The sequence below is a fragment of the Sapajus apella genome, unplaced genomic scaffold, assembly GCF_009761245.1.
Source record: "Sapajus apella isolate SASKATOON/1434 unplaced genomic scaffold, GSC_monkey_1.0 scaffold58, whole genome shotgun sequence".
Classification (NCBI taxonomy): domain Eukaryota; kingdom Metazoa; phylum Chordata; class Mammalia; order Primates; family Cebidae; genus Sapajus; species Sapajus apella.
This window is the reverse complement of record NW_022436998.1, coordinates 5,809,434-5,833,617: the sequence shown is the minus strand read 5'-3', so window position 1 is coordinate 5,833,617 and position 24,184 is coordinate 5,809,434. Positions and strand designations below refer to the sequence as shown.

The 24,184-nt window shown below is 34.6% G+C and overlaps 1 protein-coding gene across 7 annotated transcripts in view; it reads left to right on the top strand.

Moving 5' to 3' along the window:
- The window catches only part of KIF20B (kinesin family member 20B), a 68,342-nt gene that overhangs the window by 24,164 nt on the left and 19,994 nt on the right, over nucleotides 1-24,184 (top strand). For 4 of the 7 annotated variants that reach the window (XM_032245569.1, XM_032245568.1, XM_032245570.1 and 1 more), the window contains 9 exons: nucleotides 105-243; nucleotides 1,413-1,641; nucleotides 2,862-2,902; nucleotides 4,484-4,603; nucleotides 8,228-8,381; nucleotides 12,366-13,590; nucleotides 13,930-14,068; nucleotides 18,743-18,862; nucleotides 20,534-20,594. In XM_032245569.1, the coding sequence (XP_032101460.1) occupies nucleotides 105-243; nucleotides 1,413-1,641; nucleotides 2,862-2,902; nucleotides 4,484-4,603; nucleotides 8,228-8,381; nucleotides 12,366-13,590; nucleotides 13,930-14,068; nucleotides 18,743-18,862; nucleotides 20,534-20,594 (2,228 nt within the window). The remainder of the gene's footprint in view (nucleotides 1-104; nucleotides 244-1,412; nucleotides 1,642-2,861; nucleotides 2,903-4,483; nucleotides 4,604-8,227; nucleotides 8,382-12,365; nucleotides 13,591-13,929; nucleotides 14,069-18,742; nucleotides 18,863-20,533; nucleotides 20,595-24,184) is intronic. The other 3 variants (XM_032245574.1, XM_032245572.1, XM_032245573.1) reach the window with 2 other exon arrangements.

Here is a 24,184-nt window from a genome sequence, read left to right as displayed (position 1 = left end):
AAATTTTCTTTTAATCTGTAATATACTTAATCTTAGATGTTTAAAACAGAAACACAAAGTAGTTTCTTTTCTGTTTTTTAATGGGCTTCATTTGTATTATGAAGGGAAACTCTGCTTCAAGAACGAGAGATATTAGAAGAAAATGCTGAACGTCGTTTGGCTATCTTCAAGGATTTGGTTGGTAAATGTGACACTCAAGAAGAACCAGCAAGAGAGGTTTGTGCCATGAAAGTTGAAACTCAGGTTTGTTAATTGAAATATTTAAATATATCCAATGAGGTTTTGGTTCCAGGGTTTAGTGTACCACATCAATGATGAGAAATATCAGGTAGTTTAGAATTAAAACGATGCTTAGGGTTGTAACTTTATTATAATTAGGCATGTTTTGTTAGGAATCTAAGCAAAAAGAATTTAAATGTAGTAGTTGGTCTTTGAAAAATTTATAACTCTGTTATATTTGTATCTTATGTTGGTATTGCTTGAAACATTGTATTGTCGGCAGATAGATTCTTTTTTGCTATTATTATTCTATATTCTATGATTATAGAATAGCCCCCTCAGATTTGTCTTGCTTAACATTTTTAAATAAAAAATATTTTAAAGGTATAAGAGACCTAAGAGGTCATTTACTTGCTGTTCTGATTAAAACAAAAATGTTTATATGTAAAATGGTTGCTCTTACTGGGCAACTACCATTTCCTACTCTTTTAAAATTTTGTTTATTTGTCTATTTATTTATTTATTTATTATAGTTTTAGAGATAGGGTCTTAATGTGTTGCCCAGGCTGATCTTGAATTCCTGGCTTCAAGCAGTCCTCCTGCCTCACCCTCCCAAGTGGCTGAGATTACAGGTGCATGCCACTGTGCTCAGCTTATTCTCTTATTTGTAATGTAAGGAAACTTATCCTTTTCTGCTGCTTCCACTGAAGCTGAAATTGATCAGCTTTTTTGGGGGAGTTGTTTGTTTTTGTTTTTTAATCACTCAGCTCAGGGGTCTGTGACAGTGATGTCCAGACTTCTGTCAAACCTTACATATCCTTGACATGTGTTGGGATTGACTGAGCTGTGAAAATGGAGGTTTGTTTCATGTACTATCCCAACAAAGTGTTTTAAGGCTCATTATGTAATTGGAACTATACCTGAACTAGATAATAATAGTTGTTCTATAATGACTTGTCACAGTTTGTAACATTGTTTTTATGAGAAAATATGCCTCATGGTCTATACAACAGGAAATAAATAATAGAATACAGTGTTTTCGTAATTGAAGATGCTTCTATATAATTTATTTTCAAGAATTTCAAGTGGTGAATTTTTTGCTTTTTTAAAAAAACTGTCTAAGTTAGATGGTACCGCATGTAAAGGGTGAACTCTACTGTTAATATTAGGCATGTGGTTTTTGCTATTTTTAGGAAGCACATAATTATGTAGGATTTGAAGATATTATTGATTCTCTTCAAGATAATGTCGCTGATATTAAGAAACAGGCTGAAATTGCTCACTTATATATTGCATCTCTTGCTGACCCCCAGGAAGCTATTGCTTGCTTAGAACTAAAGTTTAATCAAATTAAAGCTGAATTAGCTAAAACCAAAGAAGAATTAATCAAAACCAAAGAAAAGCTAAAAAAGAAGGAAAATGGTAAGTGGATATATTTTACCTCTATTTAGATATTGTAAACACATTAAAAATACTCTTGGTAAGTATAAAAGATTTATGTAGCTCATTTACCATACTGACCAGAAAATTCTTTCATCTAGGTAACGTATTTTAATATTTTACCATTTGTATGACTTTGTAGTAATTTATTACTAAAAATGTTTTTTGACCTTCATTTATTTTGTACCAATGTTGTTAGAAAATGAGCTTCTCAACAACAAAAAATCAAACCAAGTATTAACTTTATAAAAAGTAAAGCTGTAAATTTTGTTACATATTTTTTTTTTTTTTTTTTTTTTTTTTTTTTTAAATGACAGTGTCTTGCTGAGTGAGTGGTGGGTGACATCACAGCTTACTGCAGCCTTCTCCTGGGCTCAAGTGATCCTCCCAGCCTCAGCCTCCCAAAATGCTGGGATTACAGGCCCGAGCCATTCTGTGCCTGGCCTTGTTCTATATTCTTTATGAACTCTCGCAGTTTAGAAGATTAACTCTTGGGGTAGAGTAACTACTGTGGAGTGGTTTAAAGCAATTTGTTAGATTGATGCTTCAGTCTAAGTAGGAGGACATTTTTTTTTTCTTTTTTTCTTTCTTCCTTTTTTTTTTTTTTTTTTAAAGACAGGGTCTCACTCAGTCATCCAGGCTGGAGTGCAGAGGCATGATCATGGAAACTGCAGTTTCCACCTCCTGGGCTCAAGTGATCCTTTCACCTCAGTCTCCTGAGTAGCTTGAAATACAGACATGTGCCACCATGCTGAGGGCATTTTATATACAGATATAGAATTGTTTATAATATCTGCATTTTAAGAATTAGTTGCAATAACTGCCCTGGTCTCTGCCCTTTCTTGTGTGAAACAAGATGGGTAGAAAATCACATGTAAGTGGTGCCTTTGCATTATGAAATGTACTAAAAAGGCACTAGCTTCTTTTCTTCTCTGATGTTATGCCAGTTCTTTACTATTTAGCATATGCCACCTATTTTTATCCTAAGTTTTAAAAGTGGCTTTTCTCTGGAACATTACCCTGTTGTGGTTGAATTAGCAGATTTTAAAAAATGAATAGGGTGTGCTTCTAGTGCCATCAAAATCCTTTTTATTGAACGTAACAGTTAAGTGTTACTACAGCAGCATATGTTTCATAGTTATTCAGTGATATGTATTTTTAGATGCTTAGATATTTATTTTCAATATTCTTTACTTTTTCAGAATCAAATTCATTGATTCAAGAGCTTGAGACGTCTAATAAGGTAATGCTTTAAGCTTTATTTTGACTTGATAAGGTATTAACAAAGGGATATGAATGATGACCAGATATGTTTCTTTTAAAAAATAAGTAAAGAAACAGTAATGTAGTTGTCTCTTGGTGTGCATGGGGGATTGGTTTTCTTCTGTTATTTTTTCTCTTCTTTTCTGGCTTGGTTCTCCTTATTTTAACTTACATTTATCCTTTCAAAAAGCTGAATATTTTAAAATATGATCAGATATAAATAATTCAAGATCTTGGTATCTTAGTATCCAGTATTTAAAGAACTAAAGAACTAACTAAAATTGCATAACTATTTAGACAATTCTTATCTTGTATTTTTTCTGCTTATGAAAATAGTAGACACTAGTTGTACCTATTTAATTATATTAAGTAATATAAAATAGAAAATAAAAAGGTTCCCATAATATTCCTCCTAAATTTAAAACAAAACAAAACCAAGTTGCTTGGAAGCTCTTTAAACTGTTACTTTATATATGTATTTATATTTATAGAACACTTAACATTTACCAGACATTCTTTTAAATGCTTTTTATTAACTCATTTAAGTGTTAGAGCAACTTTATTATGTGGATGCTGTTAGTATTTCCTGTTTTTTACAGAGACATTAAATAACTTGCCCAGGGTGACATACGGTTTTTTTGTTTTTGTTTTTGAGACAGAGTCTGGCTCTGTTGCTCAGGCTGGAGTACAGTGGTGTGATTTTGGCTCCTGCAACCTACACCTCCCACGTTCAAGTGATTCTCTTGCCTCAGCCACCTGAGTAGCTGGGGTCACAGGTGGCTGCCACCACACCTGGTTAATTTTTGTATTTTTAGTAGACCAGGTTTCACCATGTTGGCCAGGCTGGTCTTAAACTCCTGACCTCAGGTGATCTGCCCACCTTGGCCTCACAAAGTGCTGGGATTACAGGCGTGAGCCACTGTATGTGGCCCAGGGTGACATATTAAAAGGTATAGAAGCTAGGATTCGAGCCCAAGCAGTCTTGCTCCAGATTCCTCTTATATGCTATATAGCTTCTCTTTTCTTTGTATCTATCTATGTATCTGTCTGTCTGTCTATCTATATCTGTCTATCTTATGTATGTAATTTTTTTTTTTATTGAGACGGAGTCTTGCTCGGTCACCCAGGCTGGAGTGCAGTGACACTATCTCTGCCCACTGCATCCTCTGCCTCCTGGGTTCAAGCGATTCTCCTGCCTCAGCCTCCCAGTAGCTGGAATTACAATGCCTGGCTAATTTTTTTTTTTTTTTTTTTTTTTTTTGGTAGAGATGGAGTTTCACCATGTTGGCCAGGCTGGTCTTGAACCCCTGACCTCAAATGATTTGCCTGACCTGGCCTCCCAAAGTGCTGGTATTACAGATGTGAGCCACCGTGCCTGGCCTATATATGTAATTTTTTTAAAGGCAAAAATAAGATCATGCTGTGCATAGTGTGTTGCCACTGATTCTTTATTTAACCTTAAAATTTGGAGGAATTATCAAACTTTGCATTATTAATCCTGTTTGCATTTTAGTTATCTCAAAGTTTATTCGTGGAACATTACTTTTTCTTCTTTCCAAAGAAAATAATTACACAGAATCAAAGAATTCAAGAACTGATAAATATAATTGATCAAAAAGAAGATACTATGAACAAATTTCAGAACCTAAAGTTGTATATGGAAGATGGATTTAAATGCAATGTAAGAATTTAACTTTGTGTTATTAATAAATAAGATAAAAAAGCATATGTTTTGCTTTAAAGGAAATAATTTAAAATGGCTTGTGCAACTAAGACTAATTTACTCAGAATGTTCATTTACTTATGCAACATTGAACTCAATTTACTATTGTGCAAATGTGAATTTTTGAGAACTTAGAAGAGGGTGTTTGACGTCTTTGAACATACGTTTCGACAGACTAGTCTGCAGTGCTTTGCACACGAAAAGGAGAAGAATATGTAGCCTTTGGAAGTTTAAGCCTCAGCTAGTTGGGAGAAGAGCTTTGAGGAGAAAGGAATTTAGATGTATTTCGATAACTAGATTATGATGTTTCAGGGAACTATAACATGAAATTCAGTCAAATTAGGGTTTTCTTTAGAAGCTTGCTTTTATTATACGTATTGTTGCTATTGTTTCTATGCTTAGTAGCAAGGATTTTTTTTCTAAAAAGTTATATTATGAATTGTTACATGTAAAGACTTCAGGGTTTTTTTTTTGTCTTTCATGCAAATTTAGATACTTTCATATTCAGTTCAGCTTAAAATGATCAGCTTCTCTTTTAATCCTTTTTTTAAAAAATGGCTTTTGGTTTTCTTTTTTGGAGCTAAACTCCTTCAAATTTTTTTTATATGGAAATGGTAAAATATATGGTAATAATGTAGTAGGTTGAGTATACTTAGAGCTAACCATGTTGCTTTGTTGAAAGGTGCTTTTTTTATGTCTTTTCTGTGACCAAAAGAAGTAGGTGTGGTATCTTATAAAAAGTGACTGTTGGGTTTCCTTTGTATCTTGATTGTCAACTCTAATACCCACCAACATTCCCTGAATGATCTGAACTTTAAATGGGCTTTTGATATCACAGGGTTAAATGAGAAGCATTCTAGAAGAGCACGCTGTCTAATCTCCTGTAGCAGGCCTTTCTTTTGATATTATTAGATACATTATTTAATCTCTGGCTTTTCTGTACCTGAACTGGGAGAAATATCCTAATATTTAATATGTTGATAATTAACTATTTAGTAAATAAGTAGTATTTAATAAGGACACTTAGGGAGTGTCCAGTGTGTGCCAGGTACTGTGCTAGATTATTGGAATTATGCAGAGTAATAAAATCTACTCCCCTAAAATCCCTCAATAAGAAAAAAACAACATATAGTTATAATGCAATGTGCAATGGTAGTGTGCGTGCAGGAAGCTGAGAGTAGGAGGGTAGTTAGGAAGTATTGTGTGGAGATGATAATGATTAAGTTGAGCCTTAAAGGGTGGGTAAAATCTAGCCATTTGAAAGTAGAGGAAGGGGACAGCGGTTGTCACAAGGGACAGGAAGATACACTGGCCTTCCGTGTACCAGGGTCAGAGTGCACAGTCATGGAAATGAGAAATCTTTCAGTCAGTGCAGGAAAATACAAACAATTGGTTGTTCAGGAAGAAAGTGTGAAGCAAGAAGAGGTGAGAAATGAGGCTAGGAGTAGTAAAATAGGATAAGATGAAAGGCCTTAAATAACTGCATTGAAGAGTTTGGGGAGGCAGTGGGGAGTCATTTTAAGCAGAGGAATAGCAAAGAGGAGTTTTTAATTTGAGTAGATGTTTTTGAAAACTTGGAGGATAGGTTTGAGATGGAATTAGACTACAGCCAGAGAGACCAGTTAGCTACTTCTTGGAACAGTTCAGTTAATAGTTGATGAGGACTTCGATTTAGGGTACTAGTGGTAGAGATTAAGGAAGAGGAAATTGATTTGTGAAGTAAGGGGATGTAAGACTTCTGAGACTTGGGGCAGTAACTTAATTGCTGGGCCTCCAGCCCTCAGAACTTTTATTTGGTTAGTCATCACATGCTTTTTGCTTTCTTTAAGTCTGATCTTTGATTTGGTAAATAAAAACAAAAAGGAAAGTCAGAGACAGATCATTTCTGGTGACTACAAAGTCAAAAGAAAATAGTTGGAAATTTCACATGGGATTATATTTATTTCTGTAGTATGTTTGTAAACCATAATATATTAGCAGTGTTTAAGGAAATAATAGTAAAAAAGCAATATTTGTAATTTAGTCCTTGCCTATAAATAAACTTTATAGATTCTAGACCTTGTTTTATCAGCTAACTTAATACAGTGTGCTAAATTTAAATTGTTCACTTAAATACATAAAACAAATGCAAAGTAGTTTGGAACTTACTTAATTGTGCTGATTAACATTTGATCTAGGATCAACAAGTTCCAGATCTTGTCTTGAGAACAAACACTTTTCCAATAATGAAAAAATTTAGTTTGAATTCTTTTTTTTCTACCCAAGCATACCCTGGGAGCAGAAAACCCTCCTTTCCATAACTGTGACTTCTGGATAGATTTTTGGTGAGGATTGTATATTTTGAAGTGGGGAAAATGACTGGGTCATTCTGATAGGTACTAAGGGTCAGGGAAGGAACAACTTGGCCTTGTTATGGAGCTGTGTCAGAGGTGTGATCTGCCTGTCGCATGATTTTGTCATTTATCAATGACGCTAAGGTACTAATTGTGATACTAATTGTGAGAAAGCATGGAGATTATTCTTTGTCACATCCTTTGTTCAGGGATAGCTAGAAAAACTTTGCTTTTTTTCTTAACCCATTACTTTATGACTTTAAAAAATTATTTTTATGTGCATCTTTTGGTAATGTTTGCTGATGTAAGTGACACTTTGGCACTCTGTTTTATCATATACTTTGTTTTTTCAAATTGATTGCCAGAAGTTTCTGTCTTTACCATACTTTTGATTACTCTATAGACTTGCACTTAAATGCTGTGTTTTACCCTTCTTCTAAGTCCATATTATACCCTCTTTTTGGAAGTCTCCCCCCCAACCTCCCCTCACCCCATTTCTTTCTTTTTAGAGGTAGGGTCTCATCACTTTGTTGTCCAGGCTGAAGTACAGTGATGTGACTGTGGCTCACTGCAGCCTTGAACTCCTAGGCTCAAGAGATCCTTCGTTAGCCTTCTGAGTAGCTGGGACTGCAGGCATGGGCCACAACACCTGGCATTTTAATATTTTGTAGAGATGGGGTCTCACTGTGTTGCCTAGGCTGGTCTCAAACTCCTGGGCTCACAAGTAATCCTCCTGCCTCAGCCTCCCAAAGTGCTGATATTACAGGCATGAGCCCCTGTTCTTAGTTGCTACTAGCCTGTTTAAGGGAAGCAGTCTTTACTTAAAAAAAAAAAAGTCTAAGTGAAATGTCTAGAAGCTCAGTTTTAAAGCTGTCTGTAGACTGTCTCTTTGAATATGTGTAGACTTAAAGCTAAGGTCAAAACTATTTTTCTGAAAGTTGTTAACGTTTAAGACAATATTAATCTTTAAGAGGCTTTGGCTACAAAATAAATAGTTGAGTCTCATATTTTTCTTTCCAAGTATATTTCTGATACGACTTCAGAGATTAGTGTTCTTAGGATTCTCCAGTTATCCCCAAATGTTACTTATTTGCTAGAGCCATCAGTTATTTTAGGGCAAAACTTAAGAAATAACAGAAAAGGTCTCAACAAATGTGAAAAATTTTTTATGGTACACTATGTAATTTATGGTTTGTACATTTTTTGTAGCTTTCTATATGTGAATTATTTTTAACTTATTTTGCTTTAGGACAAGGCTGATACATCTTCTTTAATAATAAACAATAAATTGATTTGTAATGAAACAGTTGAAGTGCCTAAGGACAACAAAACTAAAACCTGTTCAGAAAGAAAAAGAGTGAATGAAAATGAACCTCAACAAGATGAACCACCAGCAAAGAAAGGTACTACTTCAGCTGCCAGCAGCAGGCGCTTAAGAAAGCTAGTTTCTAAACCAGTAAATAGAAAGATGCAAATAGAGGGACATTCATTTGCCTGAGGAAAAGTCGAGAAAATCTAAATGTCACGAATTTTTATTATGGAAAGTTATGAACTGTCTAGGGATGGGCATAGTTAAAGCTTTTATTTTAATAAATATGTTTTTAGAAATTGTGCTTTTATTGTTTATTTTGCATGTCTATGTAATAGTTTCTGTGCTTATAATAGTTAAAACTCATTTTTTTCATTTCATAAATATAGTATTTTCTGCCCAAATCCCTGCACATCATTTTGTTTTCTTACTTTGCATTCTTTATTCATTTGGAGAAAAGGATATTTTACAGTAAGACAATGAACTTAATATTACTAATAATAAATGTATGCATGCTGTATTTGAGATACCAGGAGACAGTCTGATGAAAAATAATACATGTTGAAGATTATTTTTTAAAAAATCTTTAAGAGTAAATAGGCAAGTTTGTTGTAAATATAAAGAAGGGCAAACCTTTGAATTCTAGAGAAGGTGGACTCTTTAGAATAAACCGAAAATACTGAGGAAATAAATTAGGAAAATGTAAACTGCAAACATAAGGAAAACTTCAAAAATAAACTCAGCAGCTTTTAAGAAAATACAGCAGAGATAATGCCATATTTTACCGCTTCCTCTTTGAGGCTGGAGAGACAGTGTAAATTATAGATAATCAAACCTTGTCCAGTGAGTTTGTAGAATTAGATTGCATTTGAAAAATGAAGACTTACAAATAATGGTTTTTTTTTGTGTATACATTACTGAAGGTAAAACTAGGTAAATTCTAGATGGGATAGGGAGGTAAGAGTCCATATTTTATAGTGATTCTTTTTGGGTAGGGGCATATTCTCATTGGGGACAAATTAGTATCTTGAGAGAGCTAGGGGATTTAAATTTACCAAAAGGGGTTATAGGCCAGGCACAGTGTCTCACAGCTGTAATCCTAGCACTTTGGGAGGCTGACATAGGTGGATCTCCTGAGGCCAGGAGTTCGAGACCAGCCTCACCAACATGTTGAAACCCCATCTCTACTAAAAATACAAAAAATTAGCCTGGTGTGGTGGTGCATGCATGTAATCCCAGCTACTAGGGAAGATGAGGCAGGATAATTTCTTGAATCTGGGAGGCAGAGATTGCAGTGAGCTGAGATCGCACATTGCACCCCAGCTGGGGCAACGAGAATGAAACTCCATCTTAAAAAAAAAAAGCAGGGAGGTCACAGTATTTACTGAAAACAAACAATCACATAAGTATTTTCGTCTCTTCTTTATAGTAGTACCTGAAGGACCTTTCATTAATGTTTGGCTTTTCCTTTATTTTGCTCATAGTTTCAACTGTGATTAGTATATAGGAAAATAGAAATTCATTTACGTATGACATGGCAGATTTCAGTTTAAAGAGCTTTTTAATGATCTCAAAGATGCTACCTTCTTCATTGAACAGATTCATTGCTTGTGAATCCTACGGGCTACTATCATCTCACAACTAAGATGCACAAGAGCCTGTGAGAGGCAGGCTAAAACTTGGTTTGAATCTCACAACTACAAGAGGTTTGACATTTGGCTCTTAAGGAACAATTACATGCAGGAGTGCTGTCACTTAGGGGCTTTGTAATACAACAAACTGATATGTTAAGATCCCAAAGGTATTACAGAAGCCACTGTCAACTTCTAGAAATTTTCAAAAATAATAGCCCAAAACACTAATTCTCAAAATGTTGCATGTAAAATACATTTCGGACTTACCAAATGAATGAGTATCTTTAGTATTTGGTGCTAGGAATTTGCGTTTTAATAAGATCGCTGGATAATTCCTCCTAATAAAACTAGAAAATCACTGTTGTGTAAATAAATGTTTTTGAATGTTTAAACAGAGAACATTAAAATTTTAAACAAAGTTACCATAAAGTAACCAAATTAATATAACTGGAATATGTCAGATTCATGAACTTACATATCTAGAAGCAGAATAAATTACTATTGCAAAAATTATATTTATAAAGATTATGTTCTGTACAGTGATATGTCTTAGAGATAGAAAATAAAAACATATGTGTGGTATAGTTAAGCTTCAAAAAAACTACATTTTATTTAGGTTTATTGTTTATGATGAGTAAGATATATGGGGTATACCATCAGGGAGTTTACAATCTAGCAGATGAGAGAGACAAACATATTTCAATAAAATATAAAGAGCTAAGATGCGTAGGATTATATTCAGGGCTCATTAAAAAGAAAACCATACAATCTACTTTTGAGAGTCAGCTAGATACCAACTGAAAGTAGTAGCTTTCTTAACTACAAGGATTTCAAGCCTTATAATTGTCTTCTGCTCTTACAAATTAGTAACCCTTGTACTTTATATTATATCTGGGATCTTTAAGCATGAGCAATTTGATTCTTACATACTTGGTGAGGATACCACATAAAAATACAGGTGAATGCAACAGAAAAATGGTCAATGAGAGAGTGAATGGGGATCATGAGAACATATGAAATTGATTGTATTAAAGGAATGTGGTGTAGAAAATTCACATACAAATTGTACCAGAACAATGTTACAAAGTCCACTTAAAAACATTATGTAAACATCAAACCATGAAGTATAACAAAACAGGAAAAAATTTCTAAAAATAAGAGATTCTTGCCTATTTTGAAGTAAGGTTTCAAGGATCTGAGACACTCTGACCCTTAGTGGAAATTGTATGAAAAATAAAAAGATATGTAGGTATAAATTTATGTATCTAGAAGATTGAGAATTATATTTTAAGGTTTAATCATAGAACCTATGAGGAAAGCATAATAGAATATAATAATGTATATGGGGTGAGTTTATTTGTCAGCATGAACTTAGGAATTAAATTTTAGCTAATAGTGTGTCTGTTCAGAGTATAATTTAATCTGTATTGATTATAATGGTTAAAGTTCTTATATGTATCTAACATTTACAAAGTCATTTAACTTGCATTGTGTATTAGTTCATTTTAGCTTCTTAGCATTATTCTGTAGAGTAAGTTGGTCAAGTAGGGATACCCTTATTCTGGAAATACAGATATTAAGCCTGAAAAAAGCAAACTTACGCATTTTCAATTAGTTGAATTCTTCTGTATAGATTTTTAGGTTCTATTAATAGTTAAATCTATCCAATGCACAGTGTTGTAAACACATTTGTTATCTTGATCTTCACAACTCTGAGATAGGTGGTATGATTATTTCCATTTCACATTTGAGGAAACAGTCATAGTATGAAGCAGTTTATTGGCGGTTATCCAGCTAGTTAGGCTGTACTATATGAATTCCCAGAGTTTTAACCATTTCTCTTCTAATTTTACCTATGAAAATTTAAGGTATTCAGTTTGCCTATCACTAATATAGTAAAATCCACAATATAATTGTAGTTTAAAACCGTTCTTTAGGATATGTGATGTCTGCCTAGGGTTTCTCATTGTCATCTTCTCCCCTCTGTCCCATATTAAAATGATATTAAATAAAGATTTGTGCTAAAAAATTTAAATAATACGGAAAGTTAGAAAATTAGAAATAGCTGGTAATGCTACTCAGAGTTATGTAGCTGCCATCATTTTGGGGTACTTTCTCTGCTAACTTTGTGTTACCTTGTGAAATAATTTTTACATAAATGAGCTTATACCACATGTTATGTAACTTGTTTTTTTTTTTCTCAACAGCTTTTTCCTTTGCTAACTTTGTCTATATTACCTTGTAAAAGAATATTTTTTACATAAATGGGCTCCTACACATGTTTTGTAACCTTTTTTTTTTTTTTTTTCTCAGTAGTTTATTTCATTTTAATTGGACGTTTACTTTTACATGTTTTGTATGTTTGAATATTGGCTTATATGGTATGGTGACTTTTTGTTTTATTAAGGTTTGCTAGATTAATAACACTTTTCTTATTTTTAAAGGATCTATCCATGTTAGTTCAGCTATCACTGAAGACCAAAAGAAAAGTGAAGAAATGCAGCAGAACATTACAGAAGATGAAGATATTAGAGTTTTACAAGAAAATAATGAAGGACTGAAAGGACTTTTACTCAATATTGAGAATGAACTTAAAAATGAAAAGGAAGAAAAAGCAGAAGTAAATAAACAGATTGTTTGTTTGCAGCAGGAACTTTCTCTTTCTGAAAAAAACAATTTAACTTTAAGTAAAGAGGTCCAACAAATTCAGTCAAATTATGACAGTGCAGTTGCAGAATTACATGTGCAGAAAAGTAAAAATAAAGAACTGGAGGAAAAGGTCATGAAACTGTCAGAGGAGATAGAAACTGCTACAAGAAGCATTACAAATAATGTTTCACAGATAAAATTAATGCACACGAAAATAGATGAACTACGTACCCTTGATTCAATTTCTCAGATCTCAAACATAGATTTGCTCAATCTCAGGGATCTGTCAAATGGTTCTGGGGAGGATAATTTTCCGAACACACAGTTACACCTTTTAGGTAATGCTTATTTGGTAAGTAAGCAAGTTAAAGAATATCAAATTCAGGAACCCAGTAGGGAAAGTTCTTTCCACTCTAGTATTGAAGCTATTTGGGAAGAATGTAAGGAGATTGTGAAGGCCTCCTCCAAAAAAAGTCATGAGATTCAGGAACTGGAACAACAAATTGAAAAATTGCAGGCAGAAGTAAAAGGCTATAAGGTTGAAAACAGTAGACTAAAAATAGAGGAGAAGGAACATCAAAACCAAGATGACCTACTAAAAGAAAAAGAAACTCTTATACAGCAACTGAAAGAAGAATTGCAAGAAAAAAATGTTCAAATACAGCATGTAGTTAAAGAAAAGAGAGCACTTTCAGAACTTACACAGACTGTTAATTGCTATAAGACAAAAATAAAGGAACTTGAAACAATCTTAGAGACTCAGAAAGATGAATGTAGTCGTTCAGCCAAGTTAGAACAAGACATTTTGGAAAAGGAATCTGTCATCTTAAAGCTAGAAAGAAATACGAAGGAATTGCAAGCACATCTTCAGGATTCTATCAAAAACACCAAAGATTTAAGGGTAAAGGAAGTCAAATTGAAAGAAGAAATCACACAATTAACAAATAATTTGCAAGATGTGAAGCATTTACTTCAATTAAAAGAAGAAGAAAAAGAAATCAACAGGCAAGAGACAGAAAAGTAAGCTAAATGTTATTCAAAATATTTTAAAATACACAGCATTCATTTTGCTATGTAGCTTTTAAACAATTAGATGGTCATACTTAATCTGCTAAAGCACAGCATGTATGATGAGTGAAGACCTTGAACTTTGTCCATATAAACCTTTGGAGCCATAGATTATATGAAAAGATGTGTTTATAAAAATCATTTGAAATCCTCTCTGAAGAACTCCTTCATAGTTTGGATATTCCAAATTTGTGAAAAGACGTAATTTTGTAAAGATTGTTGCCATTTTACATGTATGATTCTATGTGGCTAATGGTGCATTACCATAGAAAAGTGGTTTATGTTTTTTAGATTGATAGAGGAACTCTCTTCAAGCTCTGCTCTTACCCAGAATCTGAAAGCAGATCTTCAGAGGAAGGAAGAAGATTATGCTGAGCTGAAAGAGAAACTGACTGATGCCAAAAAGCAGATTGAACAAGTACAGAAAGAGGTAGGTTATTTGAAAAGTTATGTGGCCAGTTTAATATGATTAAGATTGTTTTCCTTGTATAGCAAGCTTAGACATTAATCTTAGAATTGAACAGAACATTTATCCACTTCATAATTTTTCTTAAAATTATGAGAGCAGTTACTTCATGAGAGAAAATTTAGCCAATTTAAACAAGCTGAAGAATGTCCAACATGAAGAAAGATATGTGCCTTGTGAAAGATTAGCCTCTTTCTTCTTTAAGAGTTGCTAAATATAAGTCCTTAGAAAATGGAAAGCACCTTTTGTTTGCAGATAGTGCTTAGGAGAATGTGCAGTACGATTTTTTTAGTTTTTATTATAATTTAATTTTTAAATAGGGAATGCAATCTCATTCCAAATTTGAAATATAATAAGATGTATTCAGTGAGAAAAAAATCCATCCCACTCCTCCCAGCTGTCAAGTTTACCTTCATGGCATCAAATGTTACCAGTTTCTTTTTTGCTCTGCACTTATCCCTCTTTCCCATTTACTTTTATGACCACATCATTTTCTGTCATACTTAGACTTTCTCTAAAGGTTGGAACACTTTTTTTTTTCACTTTGAGATAGTTACTAAAGAATACTTAAATGTGTAAGGTCTGACAAATATTAATACCACAAGTGCTATTTCTGCCTTATAAAAGTGACTGCACTGAATGTTGTGTTTATCTAAACTTTTAAAAATATAATTTAACCATATTTGTTTTTAAAATCTAAACAGCATGTTCTTCTCAGACTTCCATTTTTCACATATTTCTGAGATTGATTTATTTTGTACAGTTGTAATTAATCATTTTCACCTCTGTATAGTAGCTTTGTATAGTAGCTCTGTTGTATGACTTACCACAATTTATTTAGTCTCTTGTTGATGACATCTAGATTATTTATTATTTTTTTGCCCATAGAAATCATATGAATATCCTCTAATGCTCTTGGTACACATGTGCAAAAGTTTATATAACAGGAGGGGAATTACTGGGTGAGATGATATGAAGGGTTATCTTATATGGTAGTTTTAATTTGTATTCTTTTGATTGCTAATGAAGTTCAGCTTCTAATCGTACTTCTGCTTTTTATCTGTCCCACTTTCTGCTCTGTGAAGTCATTTGTTCATATTTTAATTGTGCTGTTCTTTTTTAAGTGTAGTTTTTCTTTATGCTGTATTTTTTTTTTTAACATTTACCGGTTTATTATAAAGGATACAACCCAAGAACAGACAACTAGAAGGGATACACAGGACAAGTTATGGGGGATGGAGGGTGGTGGAGAGCTTCTGTGCCCTCTCAGGGTGTACCACCCTCCGAAGACCTCAATGCGCTCACCAAGCGAGACACTGAATCTCACTGTACAATAGTTTTTATAAGTCAATCTCCAGCCTTCCTCTCTTCCATAGAGGTCCATGGGTAGGATTGAAATTTCTACTCTCTAATCATTTTTGGTCTTTTGGTGATTAAGCCCCACCCTTAAGCTATTTCAAAGGAGCCTCACTCAAAGCTATTTTATTAGCATAAATCCAGGTCTGATTAAAAGGAGGCTTTTTTTCTAAGTTTATGTATTTTGTTTGTTTTGAGACAGGGTCTTGCCCTGTCACCCAATCTGGAGTGCAGTGGTGTGATCATGTAGCTCACTGTAACCTTGAACTCCTGGGCTCAATCCTCCCACCTCAGCCTTCCTAGTAGCCGGGACTACAGGTGTGCCACCATGCCCTGGCTACTTTTTAATTTATTGTATTTTTAAGATCTTTTTGTATTGCTACTTATAGAGGTACCTCCTTTCAAGTAATATTTTATTGTATAGATCAGGGGTCCCCAGCCTTTTTGGTATCAGCAACTGGTTTCGTGGAAGACAGTTTTTCCATGGATGGGGTGGGAGCTGCTTTAAGAATGATTCAAACACGTTACAGTTATTGTGTACTTTATTTATATTATTATTTCATTGTAATATATAATGAAGCAGTTATACAACTCACCATAATGTAGAATCAGTCGGAGCCCCGCGGTTGTTTTCCTGCAAGTAGATGGTCCCACCTGGGGTGATGGGAGACAGTGGCAGGTCAGCAGGCATTAGATTCTCATAAGGAATGTGCATCCTAGGTTCATCACATGCAGAGTTCACAATAGAATTCCCAAGAATCTAACGCCTTTGTTGATCCGACAGGAGGTAGAGCTCAGGCAGTGATGTGGGCGATGGGGAGTGGCTGTAAATACAGATGAATCTTCAGTCCCTTGCCTGCCACTCACCTCCTGCTGTGTGGCCCAGTTCCTAACAAGCAATGGACCAGTACTGGTCTGTGGCCAGGAGGCTGAGGATCCCCCTCTGTATAGATGACTATTTAACATTACTCTAGTGATGGGTATTAAAAGTGTGTTCTATTTCTCAAATGTGTAGTTTTAAGGCAGATAATAATAATTGTAGCAACTTAGTCTAGGCCTGCTACTATGCTGAGTTGCCATATTATCTTCTTTAATTCTCACACTGTATTAGATATAGACACTTTTTTTTGTTGTTGTTTTGTTTCTGAGACAGAGTCTTGCTCTGTCTTCAGGCTGGAGTGCAGTGGCGCAGTCTCGGCGCACTGCAACCTCCACCTCCTGAGTTCAAGCGATGCTTCCGCCTCAGCCTCCCGAGTAGCTGGGACTACAGGCACATGCCACCATGCCCGGCTAATTTTGTATTTTTAGTAAAGACGGGGTTTCACCAGGTTGGCCAGGATGGTCTTGGTCTCGACCTCGTGATCTGCCCATCTCGGCCTCCCAAAGTGCTGGGATTACAGGCGTGAGCCACTGCGCCCTGCCTAGATACTGTTTTTAACCTCCATTTTGTTAATAAAGAAAACAAACATTGAGAGACACAGTAGTTTCCCTTTACCAGCAGCTTTGCTTTTGTGGTTTCAGTTACCTGTGGGTAACTGTGGGCTGAAAATACTAAATAGAAATTCTAGGAATAAACAACTCACTTGCAGGTCATTCTGAGTAGTGTGTTGAAAGCTTGGGTTATCTTGTCCTGTCCTGCCTAGAGTTGGAATTATCTGTTTGTCTAGCATATCCACATTGTTTGTGCTACCTATTAAAACTTAGTCATCTCAACTATCAGATCATCTGTTACGGCATCAGGGACAGTGTTTGTGCTCAAGTAACTTTTATTTTACTTAATAACAGTCCCAACATGCAAAAGTAGGTATGCTGGCAATTCAAATAAGCCAAAAAGTTGTTGTAAAGGGCTTCCCTTAAGTGAAAAGGTAAAAGTTCTTAATAAAGAAAAAAATACTGTAATCTGAGGTTGCTAATATCTGTGGTAAGAACAAATCTTCCATCTGTGAAATTGTGAAGAAGGAAAAAGAAATTTATGCTAGTTTTGTTGGTGCACCTCACTGCAAAAGTTATGGCCACGATTCATGATAATTGCTTAGCTAAGTTGGAAAAGGCATTAAATTTGTGGGTGGAGGATGTGAACAGAAATGTGTTTCAATTGATGGCATCTGGGTTTAGTACTATCCACTGGGAACCTTGAAATACTATCCAGTGTTTCAGGTATCCACTGGGGATCTTGAAACATGTCCCCTGTGGATAAGGGGGAACTACTATATGACTTGTCTAAATTCACTCAGCAGTAAGTGCTAGAGCCACAATGGAAACTGAGGCAGTCCTCACATGCATCTTTGTACAACACATAGCCTCTGTTATTGTCAGTTGTATAGTTGATGAAGATGGTGTTTATTACTTGAAGCCTCATATTTTTAAACAAAATAAGTAAATATGAATATATGATTATCATGTATGTAATATTGGAATATAAAGCTTAAAACAATATAAGAATCCTCTGAAACCATACCACTCTGAGCTACTATAATAAGGGCATCTCCATGCTTTTTATAAGACATCTTTTCATTTAATTTCCTTCAGTTTTTGAGCTCTCTAGCAGGTGTGAAAATGGAGTTTTGGCAGTAAAGCTCCACAAAAGTCCAGAAGAAAAGGCTCTGCTGCCAGTCAGATAACTTCCCTCTGGAAATCCTGGCAAGATGTACTGAAAGGTTCCAGAGAGGATTGTTATGATGGAAACTAGTATAAGGATGTACCTACCTTAGTTTTTTGGGTGAGGAATTACATATTAGTCCATACTACCTCTGATTTCTCTATGTTTATGGAATTAGGTTACTGGCAACAGCAGAAATCAATTGACCCTCACTTGCGTGGATACCTTTTGACATTGTGATTGTTCCATTTTCTTCCCTGCATGTTATTATTAGTTTTTAAAGTATTTCTTGTATTACTGGATTATATTACTCAATAAACTGGAAATTTGAATCAGTATTTTTTCCTCAGAATATCTTTATTGATTTTTCCTTGGTTATTATTTTGCTATTACATACAGATGTTATGATGATCCTTTTTTGAGAGAACTTACAAAGTTTGAGATTCTTAAGATAATGGAACAAGAAATTGAGTTTTTCATATACATTCTTCAATAGAGTATTAAAACATTTGCTAATAATTTGAAGCTGTAGTATGTTTGATTTATAGTATATTAGAGTCTTATTTTTCTTTTAGACTTTAAAGGGTGTGAATCTTTGAACATAGTGGCCATGAATTTTAAACAACAAAAAGCAATTAATATTTTAAAAATATTCCATTTGTTTTATAAATATTACTTTGTAGGTATCCATAATGCGTGATGAGGAGAAATTACTGAGGATTAAAATTAATGAACTAGAGAAAAAGAAAAACCAGTGTTCTCAGGAAATAGATATGAAACAGCGAACCATTCAGCAACTCAAGGTAAACAGTTTTAAAAGATGATTAAAGTGCATTCTCTTGGTATATTTTAGTGTACACAAAATGTACAAGTTTGTTTTTAATAACATTCTGTTTTGACTTTTTCTAGAATCTAGAAATAAGTTATTTAAAATTAAATAGGCAGAAAAGAAGAAATAAGATAAAATTAAGTCGGCCAGTAGTGACTCTCTTCTAACAAATATGGAAAAGAAAAAAAATAATAATAACTTTGTAGTGAAGAAACGTAGCAGATACCACTTTAACCAAGGGTTTAAGAATAACATTACCATTAGTAAGTCATATTGATGCTATGTGCTTCCTGGTTTGATGTGACCAGAAGGGCACTTTTCCTCTTTGGTATTCTTTCCCTAAATTTATAACCTCAGCCTTTTCATGAGAAAACTTCAGATAAACTCAAATTGCGGATGTTCTACATAGTGCTTGACCGGTATGAAGTATAAAGTGTCAGGGTCATTAAAGACAAGTAAAGACTGAGGAACTAGCAAAGATTGGACAAGACTAAAGAGGTATGATGACTAAAGGTGATGTTATATTCTGGATGGGATCCTGGAGTGGAAAAGGGACAGCAGTGGAAAAAGTGGTAAACAGTGGCAAAGTCTGCAGTGTAATTAATAGTAGTATACCAATATTAATTTCTTGACTTTTTTTGATAAAGGTACCATGGGAGTGTAATATGATAACATTAGGGGAAGCTGAGTTGAGGTTATACAGCTGTCTTTGGAACTCTTGCAAAGCTAAATTAAAGCTAAAATTATTTTGAAATAAAATGCAAAGAAACTAAAAGTAGTCCAGGTCTTACAACAAATTCCTTTCAAAAATGATACTTAAAAGGCAAAAATCCCTTTACTGTATATGGTTATTTTTTGCTTGGTATCAACCAAATGGATGAGGCAACAATAAAAAAATATAGATTTGTTATATTATTTTCATGTTTGCTTTTAAATGAAGCAAAACTAATATTCAGGTATAAATACATGATTTTAATTCTTAACTGAATATAATCATAATAAAGCATTCTATAACAATAGAATTTGAGAGCTTCATGTTCTGTAATGATTCACACTCAGACTTACAAAGTGAGGAACAGTGGTGACATCAGATGAGTTTGGGGGTGAGGTTTGGATTATATGATAAGTTAAAACTAGAAGTGTAGGCCCTCTGGTCCTCATAATTTAATCTTGCCTCTTAAAGCTTTTTTTTTTTTTTTTTTTTAATCCAAATCTTGCAGCTACTTTCTAGGTAAAAGGGGTGGAGAACTCTTTTTTTCCTGCATTTTGAGTTTATCAATGACGAACTTTTTAATGGTTTTTCTTGTTCCTTCTACGTTAAATGCATAGAACTTGATTTTCCCTTATTTCTGCTTTTTGTGGTTTGTGAGAAAACATTTACCTAAAATGTTAAGTAAAATAACTGGGTCATAATTTAGATTAAAAGTATATATTTTTTTGCCCTCTGTATCTTTTTCCTGCTCTCACCCTACTCTTTTCTCCAAGATGAAAGAAACTTGGAAGCTTAAGACAGGTACCAGCTGGTATGCCAGCTTTATAGGAGACTGGTTTGAAACTTAATATTGAGCCCTGTTTTCAGGATCCACTGTTAAATATTGTGTTTTTAAGTTAATTTATATTTAATTCATATTCTTTCAATTTGTAGGAGCAGTTAAATAATCAGAAAGTGGAAGAAGCTATACAACAGTATGAGAGAGCATGCAAAGGTCAGTAACAAGTTTGTACCTCTGAAATGGGAAAAGTTCCCTTTTCCCCCCTTGCAGGGCATGTGATAGAGGTATGGCTTGCTTCTTGGTGCCCTGCAATTCAAACCCCTAGTGGGAGCATGCAGATGGCAGGTCTTGAGTGTGGGCTCCTACCCTACCGCTGTGTCTAGGGTTGAGTGTTTACACCTCCTGAAGCCCCAGTGGGCATGTGTTACAGTGTGTTCTTTCAGTTTAGCCATCCATAGGCGGCTTGTGTTAATCAGCTCAATTAGACCCTCTGCCTTACCGCAAGGACAGAGGGCTTTCTGTATCACAGGGTTCTTAATCTAGTATACTGGAAAAATGAGATCACATGTGGGCTTGGAGAATGAGTGCAAGGTTTTATTGAGTGGAGTTAGCTCTCTGCAGATGAATGGGGAGCCAAAAGGGGATGGAGCGGAAAGGTGGTCTTATCCTGGGTGGCTGGACTCGCCTCTGACCGCCCCCAACTGAGTTCCGTGTTATCTCACAGTGGATGGCCTGCCAGCATCTGCTGGTATCTGCCAGTGTGTTCTTCTGCTAGTGTGTTCCTCTAGTCATCCAGCTGCTTGTGTGTGTGTGCCTGCTAGGGTCTTGGAGTTTTTCTAGGCACAGGATGGGGGCGTGGTCTTGGGAAATGCAGCATTTGGATGTGAAAACAGGAGTGCCAGGCTGGTCTTGGGAAATGCAACATTTGGGTGTGAAAACAGGAGTGCCTCTCCTCAATTATGTCTGTGGGCACAGGCCTGAGGGTGAAGCCCTCACCAGGGACCCTGCCTTTTTGTACCCAGCACTTCCCTGCCCACCTCCCGTATCACTTCCAGTACTAAAACGATTATAAAATAGGTAGTTGCAATAAGAATTGTTTAACATTTTTCTTTGAAAATTCTGAAGTGAAGTAAAGGCAACATAAGATGTAGCTTTATCAAAAGAGAAAAGTAGTGATTCTGATGAATAGCTTATTAACTTAAACTTTATTCTTAGAAAAATAAAACAAATACTCAGTCAAAGCAACATTGATTTCTTGTAATGGCCGGTATTTTGTGAAGAATAAAGCCAGTCAAAGTTTTATATAGATCACAATGAATGGCATAGATTTCTGGACAAAATTGTGTAAAGAATATACTTCAAATAAAATATCTTTAAATTAAAAAAACAGGATTTTAAAAAAGATTTTAAAAGCCACTTAATAATTTAGATTCCAATCCTAGGTGCTGAGTTATGAATTATGCTTTTCTTACTCAGATTATATTGATTTATTGTTTCAAATATTACAAAATTACTTTTTTTTGAGACAATTTCACTCTTGTCGCCCAGGCTGGAGTGCAGCAGCGCGTTCTCAGCTTACTGCAACCTCCGCTTTCTGGTTCAAGCAATTCTTCTGCCTCAGCCTCCCGAGTAGCTAGCTGGGATTACAAGCACCTGCCACCATGCCTGGCTAATTTTTGTATTTTTAGTAGAGACAAGGTTTCGCCATTTGGCCAGGCTGGTCTCGAACTCCTGACCTCAGGTGACCTACCCACCTGTTTCCCAAAGTGCTGGGATTACAGGCATGAGCCACCGTGCCTGGCCACAAAGTTACTTTTATAGATGATACATATTTCTTTTATTAAAATTATACAAACTCTTCTCCTCTGTATTACTCACTCCTTAATTTCTTTATTCCGTGAGTGAGAGAGCTAGGATTTGAACCCAGGTCTGTTTCAGTCTTAAGTCTCAGGCTCTTTACTAATCCATGTTATTTGTACTTAGGCAACGAAAGAAAGGGTAAGATGAGCAGATTATTACTTATTTAGCTGACTTGTACATTGGTGGGGTTAACCTGATGGATAACTTGGATGTGAAACTGTATCTCTGCACACAGTACTGTTTTCATAGGAGATAGTTCATATTTATCGTTTAGGATTCCCCTTTACTTTGGCTTCTTTGTCCCCGTTGGTGAATGTGGACACATCTTAAATATTCTGAAAAAGTCTACCCTTGGACTAGAATGTCCTATAGTTTTATCATATTTAAATTTTTGGGGTTTTTTTTTGCCAAATATGGAGAAGTGGCATAGGCCTACCGTGACTACTTTAATCTGACTTCCATCTTTCTTTGCTTCTAAGTCACCTGTAGCCTACATATTTTAAAATCTACCAGCATTTTGCAATCCCTGCTTTTTATTTATTTATTAATTTGATGTTATTGTACATTCTTCTTTTCCTCTGTTATGTTTATAAAGTAGTATTTATTGTAGTGTACTTCTTCTAAATACAAAGGGGTATAGCTCCTCTTTTTTGAAATTCTGCTGTCTCAGCTTTATAATTTATTCTGTACTATTTACCACCGTTGTCTCAGAGTGAGTCTCAGCCACTCTGGCAACTTTCCTGATTAAGATATCATCATCTTTTATTTCTTCATTTTCTCCCTTAGAGAAAAAATGCTCCTATGATTTTAGTTGTGTATGAAACATTTCCCTACAAACAACAAACAAAACTATATCTTCAACTCTTAAGGCTTTCCCTGCCTCCTAAATTTCTGTTTGTTTGCTGAATGCCTTTCATTTACCTGTCTTTAATATTGAATTATTAAACAATGTAGATCTAATACAAATAACATAAAATTTACCTTTTAAAAGTGTACAGTTTAGTGGGCTTTACTTTCTACTCACAGAATTGTGCATCCATCAACAATATCTAATTACTATTTGTTTATAGTAATGTAAAGTGACAAAAGTGAACATTTTTGCCTCTTCAAAAAGAAACCCCATACCCGTTGCAGTCATACCCCATTCACCCCTTTCTCCAGCCCCTATTGGCCTCTAATCTACTTTCTGTCTATATGAATTTGCCTATTATGGACATTTCGTGTTAGATCAGTTCATACAATATGTGACCTTTTGTGTTTGACTCTTTTACTTAGAATAATGTTTCCAAATTTCCCCTTTATTGTATATGTATCAGTACTTTATTCCTTGTTATGGCTGGATAATATTCCACATATTTATGTATCAGTTGATAGACATTTGGGTTGTTTCCACTTTTGGCTTTTACGAACATTTATATGCAAGTTTTTGACTAAACTTATATTTTTAATTTTCTTGGGGATGGTAAGCAAATGCTGAATGTGAAGCACTTGATTACTTGTTCATTTGATAGTCATTTACTTAGCTATGATAGCTCATAGCTATCCTTAGATATATCTTTTGATAGCTACAATGAGATACCTATCTCAAACTTCTTTGCTTTATTTTCCATTTTATTGGTTGTGTATTTTGGGGTTCTTTTCTGAAATAAAATGTAAATTACTGTAGGCAATGACTGATTAGATAATTATCTTTTTTCCTTTACTGCTGTAGTTTGCTAGCTTTCAAATAATAGGTGACTAGCCATTAGTGAGGTTATCATTGGTGTTCTGGGAATTTCTTAATTGATAACTAGATTTGTGATTCATTTTTCTAGTCCTCAGTTTAGAGTCAAAATGCAAAGTGTAAAAGGGAGGGACTTCTTTGAATAAAATTATAATTAATTGTGTAATATGAATATATTTTAAAATCATGCTTTTTGAAAGAAAAGATTTATATGTTGATA